Here is a 26,889-nt window from a genome sequence, read left to right on the forward strand (position 1 = left end):
AGGCCTAACCCTTACTCTTTAATGTGTCATTGGACCTGAGACCAAGTCTGTCGATGGGACACATCTAATGAAAGCTGCTGTTACTAATGGTCAGTTAGCTAATGTTCCATCTTATATCAATATTATATACAGAGGCATCGTTGTTCTTCAAAGTGATGTCTGTAAGAGCTTCAATGACAAATAAGTCACATTCTTTGTGGTTTACTCACAAGTCAACATTGTCTTTTTTTGCATATTTGGATTGCTGAAAGAATTCAACCTGTGATTTTCTTTTGGTTACGAATCATCCAACGTAACCATTTATTGAATGAGTTGCTCTTTCTCAGTTTTTTACTGCTCAAATTGAAAATGCATGTGAAAATAGGTGGAAGGAAACACACTTTTCTTCTGAACAGCAGCTCCAGTTGTGGGATAACATACTTAAAATCTACTGTAGCAGTAGTACAAGTAGAAATGAGTAATGAGGTCGGTCAGCTGATTCAGAAATGCCTAATTTGAAACAATATTTGACTACGTTTAACACTGGCCACCAGGATGTGTTTCATTATTAATGAATTCAACTTTTCCTCTGTCAGTTGATGAATATGCATGTTTTATTTCATAAGTTTCAGTGGGGAGTAAAAAAATATAAAATCTCGTCCCGCATGTAAGACAGTTTTTGCAATTACAGCTACACACACAACACAGTTTGTAAAATGACAAAATAATCATCTCATTAAGATAAAAGTTAGCCGAGAATGCACAGACAGTAACTGTGAATTAATTCCCTGCCCTGCTCGGAAGAGTTTTTTAATTTTTTCCCATTTAAATGTTGTTGAACCGAATGCAGAATAAATTATCGAGAATGAACCCCCTCTGCAAAACACCACCGTTTTCGCTTTTCTTTTCATCTCATGGTAACACATACTGACTGTACTTGATTTATTTTCATTCCTCTCACTGTGCAGAGACCCAATAGTCACAATGTTTACTCGCTGCCTTGCGAGTTCGTCATAATCTGTTGCATGTTTCTGTTTCATCAGATTTAATAACCTCAATGGGGCTCTCTTAGCTTGCTGGTTGCCATGGTTACCCTGTTTCCTGGATGGTGTAGTATGCTGAGGATGAACTGTGTGGGTACGCTTGTGTTCATGTGGTGCATGAGTGAATGTGTGTGTGCGTGTGTGTGTGTGTGTGCGTGAAGCACAGTCATATGAAGGCTGTACTTTTGCAAGTAATTACAGTGCATCAGCCATTAGGAGACAGAACATTTGCACTCGTTTTTAAAAGTATGGTATCCTGTGACTAATGCCATCTGAGAGGGCCGGGACTGAAATTTGTGTTAATCAGTGTCTTTGTGTGAATCTGCGTGTGTTCGCCTGGTGTTGTGTGCGTTGGATGTAGTAGAAGGGGCCATTTTTATGCCTGCTGCCGTATTTTCAGACTGATTGTAGTTCAGAGAGAAGAGTGCTTTTCTCCTCACATTAGAGGGAAAAGTGGAGATAGTGTTTGTGTGTGTGTCTCTGTGTGTGTGTGTGTCTGTGTGTCTAGATGAAGGACATTTATTTGTTGCAGCATGTGTGGCCCCTGGCAGAAGAAATGCTTTCCTGACCACAATCAGCATCCATCAGAAGCCAAGCTTACTTCTCCTGCAGACAAAAGGTTAAATGCTTCGCTAAATCATTCACTCTTTTTGTTCTCTCTCTCTCTTTCCACCCACCCCACCCTCCCAATTCTTTCACTGCCTGCCCTCACCTTTACATTCGTTTCCTGTCCTTTTCCTCGCTCCCCAAAACCATACTCCTCCTCCCCTTCCATGTTGTCGTCCTCCTCCCTCCTCTCCTTCCCTCTTCATCATCCTCCTCCAGCTGGTGGGCGGCGAGTTCGACCTGGAGATGAACTTCATCATCCAGGAGGCGGAAAGCATTGGCTGCATGGTGGAGCTGCTGTCCCACTGCGAGGTGACGTGCCAGGCCGAGATCTGGAGCATGTTCACGGCCATCCTCCGCAAGAGCGTACGCAACCTGCAGACCAGCACCGAGGTCGGCCTCATCCAGCAGGTGCTGCTCAAGATGAGCACTGTGGACGACATGATCGCGGGTGAGACACATGGAGGGACAACTGAAGACACAGAGTGCACAATGACAGAAAAAATCAGGAGTAGCTGTACTGTATGTTGGTATTAGCCATCTGAACCTCAAGAAGTTTCTGGGTGTTTTTTGGTTCTGTCATATCTTTACTCACTGTCGGCTCAATTTTTTTTCCACAATATTAAGTCCTGCACCTCTGTGGAAAAAGCACAACCATAAATAGAAGCAGATAAAGTGTCCTCTGTGCAGCATAAATAAGTTATATTGTCTTAAATCATAAAGAAACAAAAAAAACAAAAGTGGAATTTTCTTAATTACGCTTTGATTGTTTATATTATCTTTGATTTTTTTACAAAACTTAAACAACACCCGGATTGTTCCAAATGACCACATGTGCTACTATCACTAGAAAAGTCATGGCTCTATATACTGTAGATACTTCATTCGTGTTTTCTACCTGTTCTGTGTAAACACAGCATAGACATCCGTAAAATTTTGCCCTATGACTGTTTGTTACAGCCGAGTCACTCATGGCTTCATGGTTGCACTATGGATTTTGATAAAATATCGCAGTTTTAAGCATGGATTTGTTTAAATTTTACTGATGAAATAGCATGTCATAGATGACTCATTCAAGGACACTGAAAGTTGAACATCTGACGATTCTTTTTGTTTTCGCATATGATGAAATTTTAGCGATTTAAAAAACATAACGGTAAACAAAAATATAACGTACTTTTCAAACTCGGCAGGTTTTGAGGTTTAAAGGGTTTGTATCACAATATTAATTCTGTATCAATACATTATATATTGTGATATGGCAAATGTCTACACAGAAGGCATAAAATTATTAATTTTACACCCACAAAGAAACCTGAACATGTAATTGTCATAATTTTACATTAAGCTTGGTTTGGAATCATTAAATTGTACAGTAAGTATAAAATTGGAATACAGCTACCTCTAAATTTGATGTATGATGGTAGAATTGCTGGCAAGCTGAAAGACAAACACACACAAATGTTGAGAGAAAGCTTTGTTGATCCTCATTTACCTGTACTTTCAGTAAAATGTGAATTAATTATTATTTTGTACCACATTAAATGAGTTATTGAATCAGAATTAGGTCTTTGATCACAGTTTGATCTCACTGCAAATGTTGAAGTCAGTGCTAGTTGGCCAGAAGTGAATAGAATTATATAGAAATACAGACGCACTCACTTATATAAACACTGTAACATATGCTCACACTGTCTTATGTCATTAATTTATGTTGTTAAGTGAGCACGAACGCAGGTGTTGTGAAGGTCTGTTGTTTGAGCTAGATTTTCCCTCTTATCCTCAATGTGCTCGGCCCAGGCAGTTAAGGATTTTCCCGCAAATGTCTTTCAAAATCACATAAAGAGCTTTTGGAAAGTTGGAAAGAGTGAAACTCACATGCTGTGTTGAAAACAGCATTCCTTAAGACTGCATTCTGGTATATCGGAGGTGCTTTTTGTTAGATTAAATATCTGATGTAGGACTATTGATGGAGAAGTTCAGACCCAGTGGATGAAGATCTGTTTGACTCACCCAAGGTTTTTGGCCAAAATCTTAAAACAAAATGTATTTCGAGCGTGCATGCGTGTTTGCCCTGCAGTCACACATCCAGAACAATCCATGGCAATCCTCCGGTGCAGCAAAAGCAGAATAATGACCTCTGTGTGTTTCTGCGTGTGCTGCCATTTGTACAAAGGGCTTGATTGCAAAACAGCACATACACAGTCACCTCTTTACATGATCATATTGACCTTGGCTTCCCTTTAATGATGCCTCTGAATGCATATCCTCTCCTCCCTTCCCCCCCCCCCCGAGTGTCCTCTCCGTCCTACCTACCGCCTGCAGGATAATGTGTTTTATAACTTCTATGACTTATTACTGCTCACCACAGCAGAGTATACGCCGCTTAAATCAATTTAATGCCGATTCTCGCAGACTGCCTCCATGAACCGTGATTCTAACACTTTTCTAAAACTATTTAAAATGACCTACATGGATTGATCGCACCAAAAAACAGAGCTTAGGGGTTTTGAATCTAGGACATTGTGTGTTGCGTTTTCCTGTCACACCAAGCACCTCGGTGAGCTAGCCTTCTCCTTTATTCCCTGTCGCTGGGCTCTGGCTAATGAAATATTGTGGGAAGGCTCTATTCATATCTAGCAGGCCTAATGGGAAAGAAGAGCCTTTCTAAGCAGATTGCCTCACTCTGAGAGGCTGCGCTGTATCTCTGCCATATCCACACTGATCTGTTGTGGTTGTGTAAAGTGAAAGTCAATGAGGCAGGAAGGTCATTCTGACTAAACAAAAGCCTCAATGTGGCATTTAATTATATGCCTAAATATTCAGAGGGAATTGTTTTTAAGGCCATGTTTATATAATTTCATAAGATGTAGTTATTCAGCATGACTTCTTGTATGGTTGTTGACAGATTGTTACAAGGAGTGACTATAAAAATGTAAACACATTAAAGGAATGGTTCAGTAATTTGGCAGTTAAACTTGCTTTCTTGCAGAGAGTTAGGTGCAAAGATTGATACCTCTCTGTATGCTAAATATGAAGCTAGAGCCAGCAGATGATTAAATTAGCTCTGTATAAAGACTAGATGCAGAACAAAACCGTCACTGGCCTGGATAAGACATATATTTTTTTAGGTTTTACATTTGTGTTTTGGTTCAAGGTGTTAAAAGACAATTTTTGTGTAACTTTTCAACAAAATCTGGTTCAGCTGTGTCCCCACGCAGTGTAGTTTGATGTTTAGTGTTAATTAATGCATCTAAATCTGAGCAAAATAACAGGATTTCCAATATGTCAAGAGTTACTTCACAGAAATGTAGAAATAATTTTCTAAAATACATGTGCAGCTGTTTTTTTTTTAGAGCTGGACATGAACTGATCATACAGTGCTGACTTCACTGCAGTAGATGCTGTTTTCAGTGATTTTAAAAAAAAGTTTATTTGAGTTTTTAATAGAAAGGTGTATAATAATAAATTAGCATTCATTAAATGTCCGTTTTGCCAATGTGCTAAACAGTTTCTCAGTTGTTTGAACTCATATTACCTGAGGTGGAGGAAGTACTCAGATCTGGTAGTTATGTAGTACCAATACCACAGTGTAGAAATACTCTGTTACGCATAAAAGTCATGCATTTAAATGTATACGTAAGTAAAAGTACAAAAGTATTGGAATCAAAATAAATATAAAGTACCAAAAGTAACATACTGTATTTCACCATAATATATATCATTGGATTATAATTATTGATGTGGTAACGATAATTGAACTACTTGCATCTGATGATTTTTTTTCCTTGAGGATCAATAAAGTTTTATCTTAATGTACAGAATTCTGTTATAACATATTTGTTGATTATATAACTAAAGTTATTAAATAAATGTAACGGAGTAAAAGGTACGCTATGTGCTTCTTAATTGTATTGGAATAGAAGTGTAAAGTGGCAGACAATGGAAGTAGAAGCAATTAAATGATGTACTTAAGTATTTGAGTAAATTTACTGAAATACTTTAGACCACTGCATGTTACTTGATGCTTCAAGATCATTATATACTAACGCAACATTCATTTATTGGTATGAATGCATTCACCATGCTAAGTAATGCTGTGCACAGCGACTCTTGTTGAGAGTCAAGGTTGTTGTGTGTTTTGTTCACAGCGGAGCAGCTCTGACTACTCGGGAGGAGGCACTTGAATTTTAGCTACACAGAAAAATAAATTGCTCAACACTCACAGTCTTCAAACTGTCTCTGTCTTATGACCTCACCATATTTTATCAGAGAAATGTCAGCAGAGGGCTTTCCAAATGCTGATTCACAAACACACGCACACACACACATGTATTCGGGGTGTCTTCCGCTCACTTCCTGCCTCTGTCTGTGTTTTCCCAGACCTGCTGGTGGACATGCTGGGAGTCATGGCCAGTTACAGCATCACAGTCAAGGAGCTGAAGCTGCTCTTCAGTATGCTGAGGGGAGACAACGGCATCTGGGTGAGTTGGTGGCGACTTTACCAAATCTCTGCGTGAAGTGATCAAACTTCTACGTTGTGTGCGTGCAGCATTATATTTTTGCTTTAAAAAACACACTCAGACACACACCTCTATTGGTGCTTTGCAGGTGCTGGGTGGCAGACATTATTAGAAGTGATTAGCAAAGACATCTTCGTTATTGTATATCATTTTATGTCGTAAATTCCTCTTTATTTCATTTTGTGAGCGTGTCTGACATCAGAGCCTTTATATAGGCAAGTCATTAAGAATCACTTATGCAGCACTCCATTGGAAATGGCAGAAGGAGCTTCAATCCAATCCCACTGTTGGCGCAGACGGCAGCAGACTAACAAATGCATTAGAGAATCTCCGGTCTGTTTTGACAGGAGCTGGTATTCATGATTGGATTCAGTAATTTTCTCTACAAAGACACGGACATATTTTACTGTTAAAAGTCACGTTTTGATTAATTTTGCGAAAAATGGCTTAAGTGATCATCATTGTGTCATTATAAAAGTGTATATGTTTGGACATTTAATTAAAATGAAAAGCTCCTCAGGATTTCACACTGACTGTTTGCTGCTAAAAAAATGAAATATTTGACTGTTTCTGACAAGCCAGTATTCGACAATTAATGGTGGTGGAAGTTTAATTTATTTGATGCGAGATTAATTATATAGCATGGGTTTGTTTGTGTGTCATTAGTCTGGATGTCGCTTAATGGGATGATTGTGCTAATAGACTAGAATAACAGAGGACGGGTGTGTATCTATGTTTGGATTGATTTGTGAGTGTGTGTCAAGACAAGGGCAATTTAGTTCGCATTCAGTGCTTTGTTCTCATCTAATTGACTTTATTAATGTAACAGAGGATTGATTATGTTACTGTTGTTGAGTAATAAAAGCATGGTGGAAAAAAAAACGCAGTGACAGCCCTATCAGGTGTGGAGGTAAAACAGTCGGCACAGTTCAGGATGTTCACACTCGCTATACATATAGCCACTATTTTCTGTTACTGAGCTCTGCTGCGCTAAATGCTTTGCTCAAGGACTCATTTTTTTCTCTTTTTATTCCATCCTGTCAGACTGTCTCACCACATCTCCTCATCTCTAACTTTCTCCCACAGTCAGCCAAACAAGCTTTTGTTATCATGAGCTGCCAGAAAGGGATTTTCTCTGCTCTTGGTTATTGTCAAGGGACTGGAAAAGAGTTACAGTTATTAAGTTAACTTTGACATAAAGTTCTATTGCACCTGACTGCTTTAGGCTTTTATAGTGAGAACTCATCTACTGTTTTTTGTGGAATTTTGCCACCAGTGTGCTTGCTCTCCACACTTGCTGATTCATGCTTACTCTTAGCGTTACAATGCGCATTTTCTGTTAATGAGATTAATTCAGGAGCTGAGACTTTCCAAGCGCTTAGTACAACCTCAGCTTACATTGCTTCTTGTTATGTCACCTTAGCTGCTCCCTTTAGTTTGCTGATTGGCTTGGCTTCCGCTCATTTGGTGTAGTCGATTCCAAGTGGATGCTTTAGAACTGCTTTGCAGATTAAGGACGGTTTTATGAGGCTAAACCTTCCCCTCTGACATCCCTGCTCTCTGTGGGGTTGGCAAATATGCGATTCCTTGGTGTCCGCCAGCTTATTCAATATACCTCCTCGTCAATCTCCCCCTCCACTCCGTCATCAGCAACCTCTGGTCACTGATCAGCGGTTCACAGCAAGACCATCATCTATTCCTCCAGCCCTCACTCACTACCTCCCGTGTCCAATAACTATCGCCAACCCATCCACCTTGCTGCTATTTCCCCCGTCTTCTCCAATTTCTCCTCCCCCAACAGCCCTCTCCGGAGACAGATCGATTAAAGGGTTGCCATGGTATTGATGGGCTGTTGACGGTGGGGGGGAGGGTGCCGGTGATTGAAGAGTTATTGATCCAGTGGGGTTGTGGTAGAGATGTGATGTCACACCGTGTTTCTCCCCTGTGAATCTGTTAGGTAGCATCTGTCATGTAATAATGACAATCACTCTCTCCTCTCCTCTCCTCTCCTCTCCTCTCCTCTCCTCTCCTCTCCTCTCCTCTCCTCTCCTCTCCTCTCCTCTCCTCTCCTCTCCACTCCTCTTCCTCCTCCTCTTCCTCCTCCTCTTCCTCCTCCTCTTTCTCCTCCAGCCAAGACACGCTATCAAGCTCTTGTCGGTCTTGAACCAGATGCCTCAGAGACACGGTCCTGACACCTTCTTCAACTTTCCAGGCCGCAGTGCAGCGGTGAGACTGACCACTTACACACAAAATAATAAATACTCAGATTTACTCTCTACGCTCCCAAATTGCTAAAGAGCCTGTCGTGCCATTCTTGTTTGCAATTCATCAGCGCATCTTAATTGGCACTTTGCTCCACTAGTGCGAGGAGTTGAATGGTGAAAAAGGAAGTAATGACTAACTGAGTGACATATTGATTGCTGTAAACATTTGCAAGAGCTCCTCTGATGTGTGTGTGTCCCACTCCAGGCTATAGCGTTGCCACCGATTGCCAAATGGCCGTACCAGAACGGATTTACTATCAACACTTGGTTCAGACAGGATCCTCTCAACAACATCAATGTGGATAAAGACAAACCGTACCTCTATTGGTAAGTAGAGCATCATTCATCTGGACTGTTGTATAATGAAAATAAAATCCCTGTAATGGCATACTGAGACAGAAAAAACCCCATCGTAAAGTCCTTGTTCTGAACTTAAATGAAAAATCTATTCTTTGACGCTTTAGGACTGTCTGAGTGTTTCTATTAGCCACGAATCTTTCATTTCTTTGCCCATTTTGTTGACCCAATGACATCACATTGATATTTTTGCGAGTGCAGTCACAGATGAGCTTGATTGAAGAAAAGGAATCAAAAACATCAATGGTTTACATCATTTTTTTGTGTCAGTCATTCAGGATCACAGTGGAAGGGTCTCTTTGTAGACTCAGTCATCTGGACAAAAAAATAGTCTAAAACATGCAGAAATGCTTTGGCTTCTCTATCGCCAGTGCTTAATTCTGCACTGCTTTACGGAATTTTACTCTTTGTGTAAGAAGTGCAATTAACTGTTGCTGTGCAAACTTGCTTCTGCTCTCACTATTGATCTGAGCAAAGAAAAGCACATGGTTGAATGAAGCGAGTTCAGCCCTGCTCCTTCTAGATGTCAAAATGTATTGTGGTTGGAGTAAGAGGAAACTAACTGAAGTGAACACAGATGGCGTGGTTTGAAGGAGAGTGTGCTGCACTTAATCCCAGCATGAGAAAGCACTTAATACACTGCAGACTTTTCCTCAGTTCTAATAATTTCCTACAGTAGCTATCAACCCTGTGCAGGGTACGTGAAGAAATACTTGGGTGAATATAACCAGAGTTTCACTTGGTGCTTCTCGAAAGGTTGAGAGGACTGGCGAGAATAGGAGACTGGTTTCTGTTGCTAGAGTCTGAAAATGGCTTTTGTGCATATCATGTTTTTATCCTTGGGAAAATTGTGTTTTTTTTGTGCTGGAAGACACATCATGAGTGAAATAAACAGTCAGGGCCAAGGGTGAACATTTTTACCTTGAAGCCGCAGAAATACAGATGACAGTCTTAGAAACAAGGATTCAGACTTCTGGGGTTTCATACATGACAAATGGAACAAACCAGTCCCATCAACCTGCAGTGAAGCTTTCATTATTAATCTTTAGAATCAATTTCCCATTCCAACACGAATGACAGAAGTAATCTAATTTTACAATGTGCCATTGCGTAGCGTAGAGTAGTTTTATGGTGTTTCAGTAGAGTTGCAAGTAAGCCAGTGTGCTCGAGCTGCAGTGACTGGGGAGGGATGTGTGGAGAAAGTGGCAGGGAATTCATATATGTGCATTTCCTGAAGTAAAAGCAACTCTTCAGAGTTACGTCTAAGCTATTTTAGGGCAGGAAGATAGTTTAATGGAAAAAAACTTTTAAATATAATTTTATAAGATAGAACAATATAAGAGAGATGAGTAGTAAGAGGTTTATCAATCACCAGAGATGTATTTTAAGCAACAAGCCAAAACCCAAATATATTCATTGTAGGATAATATATTAAAGTGAAGCAGCAAGTCCTTACATTTGAGATGCTCTACCCACAGAATGTGTGGCAGATTTGTCTGATAAATGAGAAAAACAATTTATTTTCAATTCTTTTAGTACTACCAAAATTCTGAAGTTTATCCATCTTGGCAGTGTTGCTGTGTTCAGCTTATTTCATACCAGCTAGCCAAAGATGCCTTTTTGGCCACAGACACAGAGATGCTCAAACAGCAAAATGTGCATCTTTGCAAGTATTAATTCCTCCTCCTGAATCCTGCAAGAGATGTGTTTAAAACTTTACTTCAAGCACTTTCGCTATTATTTTTCTTCAGAATTTGCCAAATGAGGCACTGCAGATGATAAACACTTAACTCATCAGACTGAATGACATGGACAGGAAGTTAATAGATAAACCGATAATGAATTGGAACATAACTTTAAATGTCAAGCCTCTCCATTAAGACTGTGCTGTTGGGTGGATGCCTCCGCGCAACTCTGGACCTCGCCGGCCTCCCTGTTTCTGTTGTAAGAGCAAGCCGTTAGCCACTATGAAGCTTCATTAACTTTGACCTTTTATTTAATTGAACTCCTTTACTCCACCGCTCGCCTTCTGCCCTCCATGTCTTCACTCTGTGGCGCTAACTAGCGGCATCCTCCCTTCACCTCTCCCTCCTCGCAGAGCCAAACGGTGATTCATTACCGACAGAAAGGTTTTGCTCAAGAATCAGGGAGCTGAGTTGTCTACAGGGAGGATGACATACATCCGTTTATTCTACAGATACCATCAGCAGAGATGAGCTGTAATCATGAAAAGTGTTAGGATGTAAGCCTGTTTCCTTAGTAACCGTTTGTCAGGTTGTCATGGTAAGTGAGGTGCGAGAGGGAGGGGGGGTCGTCCTCCTCTCCTCTGGCCCAGGTCTTATCATCCTCCCCCAGATGCAGCTGCTACTCCAGCGGCCTGTCTGATGCTGGCCTCCGCAGATGTATGAAGGCCATGATAACACGCTATATGCACTCCTAATGTTTACCGGGGATTCACTTGAGCAGGATTTATATCTGCTTTCTGGCTCTGCTGTGTGTGTGATCCTTCTGGGCCTATTTTAGAAGTGAAATGTGTCTTCTTGTTTCATGAATAAGCTCAGCTGTGAGACTGGGTTTTACATGGGGGTTACGTGTGTGGGAAGAGAAATATTATGTGGGGAAAAATGGAGGGAAGGGGATTAGTAGTGTTTCTCACAAACCTGTGATCTGGGACCCCTGGTGCTGCTGCAAAGAGAACACTGAAATCCTGCTTTTTGTGGCTGGTACTGGCTTAAATCATGTGATATGTAGGTGTGAAAGGTACCCTGCGAATATTTTGGTCAACTGGATTTCTTTTGGTGCAGTTTCATCTGTAAAAAATAGTTTGCTTCCTTTTTCATTTGTAGTTTCTGGTTTGATTGAAACTTCAAGGTCAACATGTAATTTAGTCACACAGAAACTTCAACGCTCCAGCACTTATATGTACCAAAATTAGTTTTAATCCAGAGCCAGCAGAAGGAGTTATTTTGAATTGTTAACTAATTGAAATGACTGTAATTCTCTCTGATTCTTCTGCAGTTTTCGCACCAGTAAAGGAATAGGCTATTCTGCTCACTTCGTGGGAAACTGTCTCATCGTGACATCGTTGAAGTCAAAAGGAAAAGGCTTTCAGCACTGTGTGAAATATGATTTCCAGCCCCGCAAGGTAAGAAAACACACACACACAGTTTGGAAATCCTGTGCCACTTGTTAGATGAGAGAGCATCAGGAATGTGTTGCTGCACTTCTATCTCTCCCTGCACTCGCCGGGAATGTTGATGAGTCTCGATAAGGTCTGTCAATTAAGACCTGCACGCTCCCCCTCTACCGCACCGTCAGCACTATGCTACTGTCCAGATGCACACATCCCTGCGTGCACACATAAACAAACACACATCCGCTTGATGAGATGGCCTTCCGCGGTATTTGCTGACCCAGTAGAATCCCTGCGCTGCCTAACAAAGTTCCCAGTGGTTCCATTTGATCAATTTTTTAAGTCACCATGTCTCACAGCATTTTGTGTACCGTGCGCATGTGTTAATGTGTGTGGACATGTGTGTGTGTGAGAGTGCGGATGCTTGCATACACGTGCGATGCTGAACACTCTCCGCTGAATTTCCGTCTTTCCTCGGGGGAACCCGTGTGTTTTATCACTGGAGAAGATGCTTTTTAATCAAAGACACTCACACACACATGCATACTGTTATTGCTGTACAGTATTAAGATGAGCAGAGGGAGGGAAACACACTGTAATCATCTCTGTTAGCTCACCTGCTTATAGAGTTACAATCTTAGCTTGTTAGAGGAAATTCTCAGTTTCTCAGTTCTCAGTTCTGTGAGGACATGAATTTTAACTAAAAACATCTTGACATACAGTAGTTGACTAAAAAAGCTAAAAATTAATCACTGCACAGCAGAAGGCTTGTGTCAATATTCCCCAATAGTTTAGTGCTTATTAAATAACAAAGTGCAAAGGTACGAACAACACATTTTGCTCACCGCAGGCTTCAAGAGGTTTGCTTTTACTGTAGTTGAGTCAATATGATGCATTTGGCCTCCAACAGAGCCAGTGTACAAAATAATGTACAAAAATATCTAGTACTTTGAGGCAGGCAAGGTAAGGCATCATCTATCAAACAGCGAGCAAACGGTACATTTAAAAATAAAAAGGGAAAGTAAAATCAATTAAAATAAAGCTCTCTTCACATGAAAAAGAAAATAGGAAAGGTCTTAATCAGCATGAAACACAGTTCTGAAGAGAAACTCCCACTTGAACTGTTCAAATACAAGAACCTAAAGGAAAACAAACAACTGTTCTTCTTTTCTCTCTAATTCAGTGCATTGTTGCATGAGAGATTATTTTAAATTCATCATCCTGTTTGTGTCCTAATTTCTGAATGGTTGTTGTATTTTTCAGTGGTACATGATCAGCATCGTCCACATCTACAACCGCTGGAGGAACTCCGAGATCCGTTGCTACGTCAACGGTCAACTGGTCTCCTACGGCGATATGGCCTGGCATGTCAACACCAATGATGTAAGAGCACTAATGTTGGCTTTGAGATGAGTAATGAGTTTATTTTAACTGCTTGTGGTTAAATGGGTTTGGCTCTTAACTCATATATTTGATTAATGACGGTTAAGAGAAAAAAAATCTCTGCTTCCAGATAAGTGATTGTGTAGCAGTCTCAGAAATCCAGTAATAGTCTGGCTCTAATTTCCTCCCATTGTGATACTGGCAAACATTTGAGTTTTGCCCTCTGCGTTTGTCAGCTGGGCCAGAGTTGCCCTTGGGCCCCTTTCCAGCACAGTTCACCCAAACTCCAACTCCCAACTTTTTCATTTAGCACAGGACAGGTAGCCTGACCTCTCAGTGGCAGCCTGGCCCTCATTACTTGGGGTCATTCTCGGTATGAAATTCCTTGGCCTTTACGGAAAATGTTTTACAATTCGTGCAACTCGGAAAGACTTGGAAGAAGCAAAAGATCAGGTCTCAGAATGTGTTGATGCTATCGGGGTTTGTTTTGTCCTGGAGGCTGTAGATACCATTTTGAAAAAGCAGAAGGGTAAAGATCTCATTGAGATAAAGGGTATCAGAGGGATGCAGTTGATGAAAAGCGAGTGGATGGAAAAAATGTAATAGCAGGTGATAGCAAAGTTGGAGCGGAGTGATTAGAAACCAGCAAGTATCAAGAGTTCATCAGTTTTTCTCCATCCTCTGTGTTCATTACTGTTATGAACTTATGACCAGAGATGAAAAATGGGCAATAATTAACTCCTGAGGTGTCTTACAATGTAACGATCAACACATTTCACCATCTTAAACCATGTTAGCACGTTGAGTTCCCCATTCCCCTTTGCAAGACAAAAGCTGAAAAGTTTGAAATGATGGCTAATATTTTCTTGCATCCTTTTTTCAGAGCTATGATAAGTGTTTCCTGGGATCGTCAGAGACAGCAGATGCTAACCGGGTGTTTTGTGGTCAGCTGGGAGCTATTTACGTTTTCAGCGAAGCTCTCAACCCAGCTCAGATCTTTGCCATTCACCAACTTGGTCCTGGATACAAGGTAAGACAGCACCCACAAGCTATCTTACCTCCCACTACATTGTGCATGCAATTTTTGGCAGGTATAAACATCCCAGAACCCTGGCGATTTCATTGTCATCGTTGCTTAATGCTGTCTTTCCCTGTTCACATTGTCAGCTATTGGTTGCTGATCATTCCTGCTTTGTCAGATTCAGTGTATCTCTTACATTGGTACCAGTTTGTTGTCATTTGATGTTTATACTGTTGATTCTCTGGAGCACAAGGTACCTGTTTTATGTCACAAAGCATCTTTGTACTTTTTTTGTGTGGGCAGTGGCAGTGGTTCCTTTTTCGATCTATCCTGGCAACGTATATGAACACAAGTGCTTCTTCAGCCACACCACCATGTTCCAGATGTGTTCATTTCAATGGGGTATTATTTAACACTGCAACACATGTGAAGATGGATATTTTTACAAGTCTGTTTTCAATTTTCAAGTGAATTGTCAGTGTAGAGATTGGTTGGGTGAAAGAAAAAAGACTTTTCAACCGCTTATCCATTATTCTTTTTTAGCTATTTCAGTTGTTTAACCACTGTTAGTCGACTATTGGGACCATTTTCCATTACATTCAGCTAAATATTTCAACTAGTTACCCATTACCTTTGGATACATATTTGAGGTGTTAGGTTTCAAATATTTTAAAGTTATTTTTTGCTATCCATTTTGCATGTTTATCCATTGATTTTTAATATAACTTTTCAATTCCTAGCTATTTCACTATTTCTACATAGAACCTAAAAACATCGAGCAGTTTCTGGGCATTTTATGCTCATGTTTTTACTCACAGTGGGTTCTTTTTCACTGTAATTCAAAGTCTTGCACATCTATGGAAAGGGCACAACAATGGCTAGAAGTAGAGAGAACTTGAAAATATCTTTCATACAGAATGACAAAGCTGTAATTCCACAAATCATACAAGAAGTAAAGGTTAAAGTAGATTTTGTCTGATTATTCACTTTACAAAAAAAATGTAAAACCTAGACTCAGCATGTGTAACATTTTTTCAAGTGCCTCCAGTGTTACCAAGACTGGAAAAAAGGTTCGCTCTATGTACTATTGATGTTTTACTATTCATCTACATTTTTTCATTTGGCTCCATACTTCATTATACTCTGTGTAAAACTTCAACCCAGCTCCACTGAAAGTCCTACAATTTTTTGCTGCTGAGTCATTCGTGGCTTCATGGTTGTGCTGAGGAGTGTTGAATTATTCGTTTTCTACAGAATATGGTTAGATCAAACCATTTATTTTAGGAAAATATATGAATGAGATATGTGGAATAAAATAATTTTGATGTAATATCCTAATTTTAATCTAAGCATTTCCAGTTAAACAGAGAAGTGGTTTATTGAATGATGAAAAGCTGAGAATATGTCAATTTGTCCATCTAATTGTTTTTTTTTTCCATTGAGATATGGCGTAATAATATTTATTCTTTTATAGATAACATGCCTTTCAGCTGGCAGCTGGTTTTGGGTTCAGTAAGTTAATATTGACTTCTCTGCTCTCTTGGTGCTAATATGAGCTACTTCTTTTTAAAAACTAATTTATGAAGAAAAATTTCAAAGTAACTTAAAAACATAATATTATATGTCTAGACCCCATTTTTAACAAGTACACATGCTCAAATTTAGTTTAGATTATGCAAATGTGATGAAAATGTAAAACATATCATAGCTCTCATAACCTTGAAGCAACAGGTTTTACTCTCCAAAGCCCAGCTTTTGACAGTGGAGTTGTCTTCAGTGGGGTAATCCAATCGGCACAGGAGTTTTTCAGTTTAATTTATTATGTTCCTGTCAGTCATGACATCACCACCATCGGTTTGAGACGGGGCTGGAATTCAAAATCTCAACACTATATCATAATGCGGTGCAGCTGAAAGACACTGAGTGAGAGGCTGAGTTGCAGTCTTCTTCAGAGACCTTAGAGCTGCATAGGTTTAAAGCCCATACCCCAGCTTTTCATTCTCATGAGGTAACAGAAATGCATCCGTGCAAATGAAGGGTAAGTTCAAATAGATGGAAAAAGATTAGGTTGAAGACGGCACAACAACAACATTTACAAAGATGTTGCTAAATACTAAAATCCACTCTTGGATTTTGCCTTCAAACCCCAAGTCTAGACACAGAACTTTGTGTTCTTATAGTGATAAAAATTATTCAAATGAGGCTTCACAATGTTGAATGTCGAGCTCTGATAGCTTTAGAAATCACCATCTCTGCCTTTTGGCCTGGCTACCGGTGACACCTGAGATGCCGCAGTACCTTGCCAGCTGTCTGCTTCTTGTTTTGGCAGACTTTCACACCTCAGGCCACTTACAGCTTGTTTATGAAAGTGTCCAAAGCTGTCAAGACTTCAGCACCATGAGATTGCACGAATATGCGGCTGCTGATGTGCAAACAGCTGCTGGTATTTCAGAAGCTCCATCGGAAGAGCAAATCCTCAAACAGAAATGTGTTTTATCTACCGAGACTTCGCAACGGATGGAGAAACATGCTGATGACATGCAAAGCACATATTTATACAACATGATGTGTCGAGCCTCGTCTCACATTGTAGCGTTGATCACACATGTTGAGTCTCGCATCTTTCTCTCATAATCGTACGCTTCTCCTAAACAGTCTCCCTCACCTATTACAACAGAAGGCTTTTTATAGACTAGACCTTTCATACGTTCCTCCTAATAATCACGTACTTGGCGTTTTGCTGTCTCTCTGCCATGAATACTGATTTCTCTCTCTGTCACAGCCCACACTTTCCCGAGGCTGATCAGTCAGATGATTGCCTCGCTGCACGGCGGAGAATGGGCTTCTCAGATGCCCAGAAGAGACCATTAAATGGCTCAGTTGTTTCAAAGCCTCAGGCCTCGGTGCTTGTATTGTAATGATGAGTGCGTGGGCTTCTTTTTCGGACGGCTAAAGGAGGACGCTAGTGCGACTCCGTTTGTGTCACACAGCTTCCTGCCTTAATGTGAATGTAGGCCAGTTCTTGTTCTCGCCGCTTCACACGGATGAAGCCGTGCGTGTATGACAAGCTGCTCCTTGGGTATTGCCTGATCGGCGTCGAGGAAGACTGTATCGATGTATACTGTGCAGTCTGTAGAGTATGCAGCCTGTTGGTCATGCGACTGTCACTGTGCAGTAATGAGGAGTGAAAAAGCAGACAGACGCTCTGCTTGCTCTGCTAAAGAAGCCTTCAGCACAGTGAGGGTGCTCGTGGTCTTCTTGTTCCAAGCGGCTTATGATGGCCGACACACTGTGTGTACTGATTGTCTGTATGTGTGCACAGTTCAGCGCTTCCATGCTCCCCTAATGACGAGAAGAAGATGGAACATAACATCTTGTTTTTTTGTCAGTGTGGGCTCTGGTGAAAAGAAACCTCAAGTGTTAGTTTGTCGTTGTGTTTGTGTGTGTGTGTGTGTGTGTGTGTGTGTGTGTGTGTGTGTGTGTGTGTGTGTGTGTGTGTGTGTGTGTGTGTGTGTGTGTGTGTGTGTGTGTGTGTGTGTGTGTGTGTCCTGTCGCTCACATGTTGCTCAGTGTGTTACTGGTTGCACTCTTCATCAGGGGTCCAGATGTCGTCATTGCCGAGCACTGCCAACAATCTGGACACAACGTAATTAATGAACCGTGCGAGTCTGTCTGGACACCTGTATTGTATGCCTGTGCACATGCCTCTTGTGTGTATTTGTCACAGTGAAAGTCTTTGTGTGTTGTGCGTTTATAATACTGAACTTGTAGAACATTCTATTTCATAAAAACAGAAATGTATTTGGCTCAATAACATATCTTTCTAGAGCTGGAAACCAAATATGTAGTGTTTTTTTACCTATTATTAATTAAATCTTGATTTTCTTTGGTATATTGTGGTATATTTTAAGTTTTTCAGGTGATTTACAGTCCTATATTTCTATTTATGACAGTATTTACAAGCTTTATGAGCTGAATTATTTCCAAAATAAGTTTTACAACATTCCTGTCACATGCTGGACTTCACATTTTTGGAGGGTTGGCCTTTATTCAGCAAACTGTCTAGAGATGCAGGGCTGAGCTGAATGGATTAGATGTGTGTGCCGTTATCACTGCAGGCCAGTGTCGTATCTGCAGCTGTCAGGTGTGAGAAAGGCGAGAGTTGTCGCTTTCATTCCTCTGTGTGTGAGGGACACATATGCCTGTAAGCGTTGCTCTGTAAAGCTTTACATATGTAAAATTTTGCACTTTTCTGCACTCTTGCATGTTTCTCCTGCTACCTGTCGAATGCCTCCGTGCATCCCTTAATACTTTAAAGAGTCAGCAAAGCTCTTTTGCACTCTGAGCTACCTGCCCCCCAACTCCTTTTAGCACGACAACATAAATACAAGCTCACATTTGCAGAGCCACATCGGTACAACTACACACACGCTGTAAGTGCAGCACAATAAATGGGCTTACGCTGCAGAAAATGTGCATTTTAATAAGCGTATTAATTTCACATTCAGGCAATTTGGTATTTTTTGTGCCGACTAACCTTCAAAATAAACTGAAGAGCGATTTATTTGTGTTTGTGATTGATTATGCGTGCACAAAGCTGCAGTCTTCTAGGTTGCTTCTAATGGATACGTTTTTAACATAGCTGTTTAATGGGGAAGCTTTTTATCACCAGGTCATCAGCCCTTGTATTTCACTACAGTAATATGTTGTGAAGTCAGAAAATATGAACATAGGCATGCTGTAATTGTCATTAATTATTCTTGTGAATGATGTTTTGCTGTGTACGTAGGTGTGTTTGGAAAGTGGATTTAGATGCAAATTAGTGTTTGCCTTTATAAGTTTACAGCATTTACGCAAATTTTTTGTGATTCCGATAATTGTAATGGTGAAAATTGGTGAAGTTGTGCTCAGCTGTTAGATGGAGTTAAGGCTGTTAGATTCTGTACTGCTTGGTTCAAACTGCTCAGGGCGCATGTTTTACTATAGACCTCAGATGAAAGGTTTAGAGCAAGATGAGCCTGGAGGCCTGTGAGCGGCCCGAAGCTTTCCTGTGCAGTCAGGCTGAGCAAGGCACCTGGGGAATGAGCCGCTTGAAGGGGAGAGCGGCCCCCGCCTGGAGCCGCTGCAAAGGTTGGCAGAGCAACTCGCTGGCCTTTCATCTGTAGGACTTCGTATGTGTAGCAGCACTGCTGCAGGATACACAGACCCACAGACCTGTGCAGACAGACAGATATAGCCATAAAGGCACAGGCACACAAAGTACAAACCACAGTTGCTACAGTTTGTGCATCGACAAAAGGCACGTATCTCCATTTTGCACTTTCTTGTGTGCTTGTTTAAACATGACTTACAATTTCCTTATATACTGTATGCCAAAGATTTGCAGAACTCATTTCCTCTCAAGAATAGAAATAACATGGTGAAGATGTGTTAGATTTCAGCTGGATAAAGACTTAACAGCTCATGGAAAAGGTTATATTTTTGCAATATGTAGAAACTGAATAAGACAAATGCGTGTATTCTCTTTTTTTTGGTTGGGAGACTACAAGGAGAAAGAGATAAATTTGGATCTCTGAGTGCTTCTCTCCCACACATCCGCTCCCCCTCTCCGTCTCTTATTCTGGGCTAATTGAATTAGTGCCCGGGTTAGCACTGTGTTCATTAAGCTAATGCTGTGTTGTTTACACACGACTCATGCTGCAATTAGGCAGACTCCATTTTAGGCGTTGAACTTGTGCACGCAGAGACGCTGCCCTTGTCTCTGGACAAGTCATTTTGTCCCTCCGACTCAAGGTTTTTCCCCTCACGCAACCTCTGACACCTTCTGTCTTCTCTGTCGCTGCAGAGCACTTTCAAGTTTAAGTCGGAGAGTGACATCCACCTGGCTGAGCACCACAAGCAGGTGTTGTACGATGGCAAGCTGGCCAGCTCCATCTCCTTCACCTACAACGCCAAGGCGACCGATGCCCAACTCTGCCTGGAGTCGTCGCCCAGGGAAAACCCGTCCATCTTCGTCCACTCACCGCACGCACTCATGTTACAGGTTGGTTTGATTCCACTGAGTGAGTGTTCATCACATGGCTGGCTCTAGACCTCTAAATCGCCGCCCACATCTCTTCATTTGTTCAACCATATGGATGATTGAAGTGAAATGGAATAACAGTTCAGTTTGATTTTCTTGCTAATTTGTCACAGGCTGAGTCACACCTGCTTCAATTGCATTTGTGAAAAATCTGTAGTATCCGCCTTGTGTGGACTGCTGTATGTACAGGGTTTACCACAGATTTTCACTGTAGATATTATTAAGTAAAACATATGAAATGCAGTTACTGCTGTACCCTTCACTCAGTGTAGCTGCCATGTAGCTCAGACTTTCAGATTCTTCCTCCAAATCTCAGCTGTTTGTTTAGCCCTTTACAACATTATGCTTGTAGTTGTATTCAAGCAAATATGCTTCCAAGTGTCCTTCATTCAAGGTTGGTTGGCCTCTTCTTCGCTAATGATGGTTCTTTTTTTTAATATCACATCTGATTTCTAAGAATTTCCTAATTTGCTCAGTGTGTGAAAACTGCACCAGCAATTCAAGCAGCAAATGCTGTAGTTTACAATGATGAAGGCGACAAGTGAGTCATATTTCATTTTAGTTATACATTACTTTCATCTAGCAGAGGTTGTGTAGTCAGCTTTATCCTGAGTTAATTTCAGTGAGTTGAAGCGGCTTATAAAGGTATATAGGTGCCATTTACAGTTCAATGGAAATTTCCAGTTTTGCTGCAATTGTGATTATTTCAAAATTATAGGATTTAGTGTTTTTCTCTCTGGCAACAAAAATGTTTTCATCAGTTCATCAAATAGCAGATGTGTGAAAGGAAGATAATGGACCAAACAACAGTGTGTACATCACGGTTCAGTTCTGTTGCAGTTCAGGAAGAAACTGCAGGTTTTAAGCTTTAGTTACAGTGCAAAATTGAGGTAATGATATATTGGAAATGAGATGGATCATCTGCTGTAAATTTGTATATAAACTGTTTATCTTTGAATAGCAGTGCATGATTTTGTCCATGTGTACATACAGAATAATAATCTGTCAGCACTAATAGTCAGTTTCCAACCCCCAGGACGTGAAGGCCATTGTTACCCACTCCATCCACAGTGCCATCCACTCTATAGGAGGCATCCAGGTCCTGTTCCCTCTCTTCGCTCAGCTGGACTACAAACAGCTCAATGACAGCAGTGTGGACACCACAGTCTGGTGCGTAATCTATGAAAATACATGGATCTCAAAGAGCAGTGATATACTCAGTACAAAGGATTTCTAGCTCAGGAAACATCCCAAAATGCAGGTTTTGACTAATGACCAACACCTACTGGAGCTGAACCTGAGAGTGACCCAGAAACGAACCAGGGAAAAGGAGAGGAAGTTTAAAAAAAAAGAGGCTTTAAGTGCAGTTACATGAAGATTAATGTTCTATGTTATGTGGGAGAATTATCTTTCACACAAAAGACTAACCTTAGACACTTGTGCTGTAGGATTATAGAGAGCATGGGCTTTAAGTGTGAAAGGAAGAAGAGGAAGGTGGTTTTCCTCGGAGCGATGAGGGGTTTTTAGAGAGTCAGAGTGTCTGTGTTCCTCTCCCTCAAAGATCTCCCTGATACCGCTCCATCAAACGAGCCCTAATGCAGTTACATATCAGGCAGCATCTGCACATCATGTTAGCACCAGCAGTCACATCATTTATCAAATATGATCAGGGAGATAACAGTAAGAAATTAAAAAATTGAACTCCTTATGGAAACTAAATGAAAGAGAAGGTGAGACGAACGTGCTGCAGGTTTTCTTGCCCCTGCGTTTGAGTACTGCAGCGGAAAACATGTTAAAATCCATCAAGGATTTCTACACAGCATTTCTGAAATGTGTGCGTTCGATGTGTATGTTGCAGTGCGACCCTGCTGGCATTCCTGGTGGAGCTGTTGAAAAGCTCAGTGGCCATGCAGGAACAAATGCTGGGCGGGAAGGGCTTTCTGGTGATTGGATACCTGCTGGAGAAGGTCAGTGCAAAAGTCCCCACAGTGGAGAGTTTGTGTTTCATGTTATATTTATATGGTATATTTAGTTTTTTCAAGGCTTTAAAGGTGTGTGGCTTTATAACGCTTATGTAACTACATACCTTCTTTATATTGTATAGTTCAGTTGCCCTTACACTCATGCTTAAAAACTAATGTTGTCGAAGTCAAGCCAGATTTATTTACCTGTTTGACTATTTAAATTTTAGAAGTGAATGTAAAGATTTTCAGATGCATTAGGTTTCTTTTTTGGGAGGTTTGGTATTTACAGTGGGAAATAACAGACAGATTTGCTAAAAGAATGCCGCTGTGGAATACAGGAGACAGAGTTCACATGAGCATTTTCTAGCATTACACTTGGTGGTGTAAACGAATAACTCAACACCTCTTTCACCTCCTAACGCAGGCACCTAATACGATGCAATAAAAAGCATAAGGCAGCAGGTGACTGACTGCATCCAAGGTTACACCAGCGGTATTGAAAGTTAACAGCATCTCCTGACAAAGTAGCAGAAATAAAACCTGTGTAATTTGAATTACGCTGTTATGAAAATTGTGGTTCTTAGACAGTGAAGCGAACAAGTGCAGGACAGTTTTTCTGTGGTGTTTCATTGGCACACATGCCGACTGTGTATGTACTTTGTATACTGTAGTATGGATACAGTTATCCTGCGTTGCATAACATTAAAAAAAATTACTTTAATTGTACTCTGTTGCTAAAGCCTTGCCCTACTTTAACCCTTTGAATCCCTGAAGGGCATGTTATTTGTAAAAACATTTATCAGAGCCAGAAACTGAAAAAGAACAAGGTCAAATTATCAACTTGTGTCAACTTCTGTGACGTATTGTTCTGTCAGAAAATTTCGCCAAATATAAGCTTAAAATTGTGACATTTCATCAAAATCAATTTATCATTCTACATGTCGTATTTTGAAAAAAAAAATTAGGAACTTGCACCAGCCAGATCCTGTAAAAAAGAAGAAATTCTGCACTCCTTGGCGCAACCATGAAACAATTTGTGACTCAGCTGCAGCCAACAGTCACATGGCAAAAATTCAGGGACCAAAGTAAATAAAAACTGCAGATAGTAAAATATCTGTCGTATATAGAGTCATAATTTTTTCCAGTATTGGTAACACTTGTAAGCTCTTGATGTAATACTGCACGAGTTACATTTTTGAGCTCTCTCCACTTCTAGCCATGGTTGTGCAGCTTCCATAGAGGTGCAGGACTTTATATTCCTCTAAAAAATGAGCCCACACTGGAGAAAAGGTGTGACAGGAGCAAAAAAAAAACACTTAGAAACTGGTTAATGTCTTAGAGGATTAAATCATTCCAGGAAGATGTTATTTCTATTTTTAGTCAGAACCTATTGTAAAGACATTGAAGAGATATTAAAACTCAACAATGTCATTTTAAAAAAAGCAGCTTTATATGACTATTCAGCGGAGTTAAATTACAACTAACGTTTGCGCTTCTTTGTCCAGTCATCACGAGTCCACATCACCAGAGCGGTACTTGAACAGTTCCTGTCCTTCGCCAAGTATCTGGATGGTTTACCTCATGGAGCGCCTCTCCTCAAACAGCTCTGTGACCATGTCCTCTTCAACGCTGCCATCTGGATACACACCCCCGCCAAGGTCTGCTTATTTTTGTGCATCTCCTGAAAGTGTGTGTGCGTGTAGATGTGTGACCTTGCTGCAGAAGAAAATAAAACGGAAAATGAAGGTTTGAATAATACAACTAATGAGGTGACAGACAGAGAAAAACAGATAGAGAGGACTCATTTTGTGATTATAGCGTTCACAAGGTTTTGGCTGAATGCGAGGAAAATTGAGACAAGCATAAAAAACGAAGAGGGAGGAGACATGTTAGTGGCCTTTACAATAATATAATAAATGAGATTGGAGGACGTGAATGGAGGAAGTGGCACATCAGAAAAGGACAGAACAAGCGAGTGAGAGGAAACAAAGAGAAAAAGTGACATTTGAAAAGACCCCAGGACAACAGAGAGATGCGTAGCTCCTCTTCCCACTCTGAACTAGATGTGAGTGTTGCTGGCATCCCCGCAGGGCCAGTCAGCTCCTGCCTCCATGATTTTCAGAACTTCCCAACTCCCTGTCTTCTCCCCTCTGACCCTGAGAGGCGACTGGCTCCCGAGTACAGCGGCGTCGCTCTTCAGGGCATGCTGGAGAAAAAACGGTGGAGCAAGCAGTTGATGGGGAGAATAAGGAGTTTGTGAAAAGCCAGTATCCAACACTGCATAAATATCAATCTCAGCTGTCAGCACAAACAAGTTCAAAGTGACGACATGATTGTTTATTGGGCTTTTACCTTCAATCGAGTGCCAATGCAGAAAATTACAGTGACTAGCCAGTAAACATTAACACAATTCAGCAGGGTTATAATGAGAACAAGGCAGGAATAATAAATGTACTAAGCAGCAACATGCAGAAAATCTTTTAATCCTTTAATCTTGCTTTCCCTGTACCATTCAGTCTCCCATTGAGCTTTATTATTTTCTATTTCTCAGAGTGTTGTCATTACCTTCATTATTAGCAAGAATAGCCTTGGTCATAGTCAGGAATTAATGAAACAGTTGAAGTAATCATATCTGAACCGCATCTCTCCTAACGTCTCCCCCTGCCCACATTGAAAGTACAGTAAGTTTATTTCGACCAAGCATTCGTGGTGAATATAATGCTTTCAGAGATGGAGAAATGTTTGTTTTTTTTTTTTTCCCTTTCCTTTTTCAAAGCCATTGTTGCAGCATGGCAGCGTTACGCTATGATCGAGGAATTTCTGACTTTTGTTCAGCTAAACTGGCTGTAAATCGCACCAGATAAACAGCTCAGTGTGAAACCTAATGTAATGAAGGCCGTTTAAGTCAGCCAAGTACACTCTCCTTTCTAGATGAGCTGTGATGTGGTATGGTCAGGCCGCGGCACTCCGCTAATTTCATCCACTTAAACAGAGCTACCTCGTTAAGGCTGGTCCTTAGCGTCGTGGTCACTGTAATGAGCTCAGAGATTTGTGAGCGTACAGCAGACTCATATCAGACGATGGAGAGGATTGGTTGGAGGAATATTAAGAGAGGGAAAAGGGAACAGAAGGAGGGAAGGAGCAAATGAGCAATTCTAAATGTCAGCGCTGGTGAGAAGCTCCTCAGATGAGCCTTGATGGCTTCAGGCACAGAACAACATCAAAAATAATACAAAACAGAAAACACTGCAGGGAAGTTTCCTCTCATTTCCCCTACGGGTGTCTTTTATCAGTTAAACTTCCTTTTGTTGTAGCATTTTAAACACATGCTGATGATTTGTTCCTACCTAGACAATTTGTATGTGTGAATGTACCTATGTGGACACTATAAATGGATTGTGTGTGCATACAGGTCCAGCTGTCCCTCTACACATACCTGTCATCGGAGTTCATCGGCACCGCCACCATCTACACCACCATTCGCCGCGTTGGCACTGTCCTGCAGCTGATGCACACACTAAAGTACTACTACTGGGCCATCAATCCTCTGGAGTGCAGTGGAATCACCCCCAAAGGTCTTGGTATGTTCACACCGGCATGCAATTTGCACATATGAAGGCATGAACACTAACTGTAAAAGAGTGAAGGAGACATAAAGAGTCCCTTTGGCAGTCCTGATGACCGCACTAGTGAAGCAAAGACACTACCGTGACCTCTTATTTATAGCTGCATATACAGCATTCTATGGCAGTGCTTGGTTCTTTGGTCTCAGATTCTTTTCAAGCCAGAATTTTTCTCATGCTCTAAACTTTTGCTTTCTCTGCTCATCTTAACCCTGTGAGCCCCAAAACCAGCCAGCAGGTTTGAAGGGCATGTTGTTTTTTTTCAGATCGTCAAAATTATACCATCTATCAAAGAAAGAAACTGTAGAAACAGGAAAAATATATATGTTATCTCTTCTAAATCACTCTGCATTACATGTCTCATGTTAAAAAAAAGGCCCAAAATGTATCTTTTTCACTAACCAGATTAGGCTTAAAACAAAAAAAACATTCTACGCTCTTCAGCTCTTCTCTATGTACTTACATAAAGCACACTATTGAGAAAGGTAAAAACAAATTAAAAATGTATGCAGTAAAATATCAACAGTGAGTAGAGCCACCATATTTTCTTACTGTTGCTAAGACCTGTGTGCACAAAAACATTGGCTCAAAGTTTTTTTTCAGTTTTTGCTAGATAAATTATTCACATTCTTTATGGTTTGTGGCACTGACATCTATGTCATGCTACACAGAAGACATTTCTGAGTTCTCTCTACTTCTAGCCATAGTTGTGCTGTTTCCATAGAGATGCAGAGCTTTATATTACAAGGAAAATGACTCCACAGTGAGTATATATGTGACAGGAACAAAAACAAAAAAATGGCCTGAAACTGTTGATGATTCAAAGGGAACATATTAAACATTTCTCTCCTGTTGTCACACAAAAGTACAAAGTTGTCATTTCACAAGTCTTACAAATATTTTTTAAAAAA

General features: G+C 40.7%; 1 protein-coding gene across 14 annotated transcripts in view; it reads left to right on the forward strand.

Annotated features, from left to right (window-relative positions):
- Positions 1–26,889, forward strand: part of nbeaa (neurobeachin a) — a 92,919-nt gene that overhangs the window by 26,099 nt on the left and 39,931 nt on the right. For all 14 annotated transcript variants that reach the window (XM_035943027.2, XM_035943030.2, XM_035943035.2 and 11 more), the window contains exons 2-13: positions 1,848–2,079; positions 6,012–6,112; positions 8,282–8,377; positions 8,621–8,742; positions 11,791–11,917; positions 13,169–13,288; positions 14,172–14,318; positions 20,155–20,352; positions 21,428–21,561; positions 22,250–22,358; positions 23,861–24,013; positions 25,768–25,936. In XM_035943027.2, coding sequence (XP_035798920.1) covers positions 1,848–2,079; positions 6,012–6,112; positions 8,282–8,377; positions 8,621–8,742; positions 11,791–11,917; positions 13,169–13,288; positions 14,172–14,318; positions 20,155–20,352; positions 21,428–21,561; positions 22,250–22,358; positions 23,861–24,013; positions 25,768–25,936 — 1,708 coding nt within the window. The remainder of the gene's footprint in view (positions 1–1,847; positions 2,080–6,011; positions 6,113–8,281; positions 8,378–8,620; positions 8,743–11,790; positions 11,918–13,168; positions 13,289–14,171; positions 14,319–20,154; positions 20,353–21,427; positions 21,562–22,249; positions 22,359–23,860; positions 24,014–25,767; positions 25,937–26,889) is intronic.

This window comes from Amphiprion ocellaris, chromosome 14 (assembly GCF_022539595.1).
Source record: "Amphiprion ocellaris isolate individual 3 ecotype Okinawa chromosome 14, ASM2253959v1, whole genome shotgun sequence".
Lineage (NCBI taxonomy): Eukaryota > Metazoa > Chordata > Actinopteri > Pomacentridae > Amphiprion > Amphiprion ocellaris.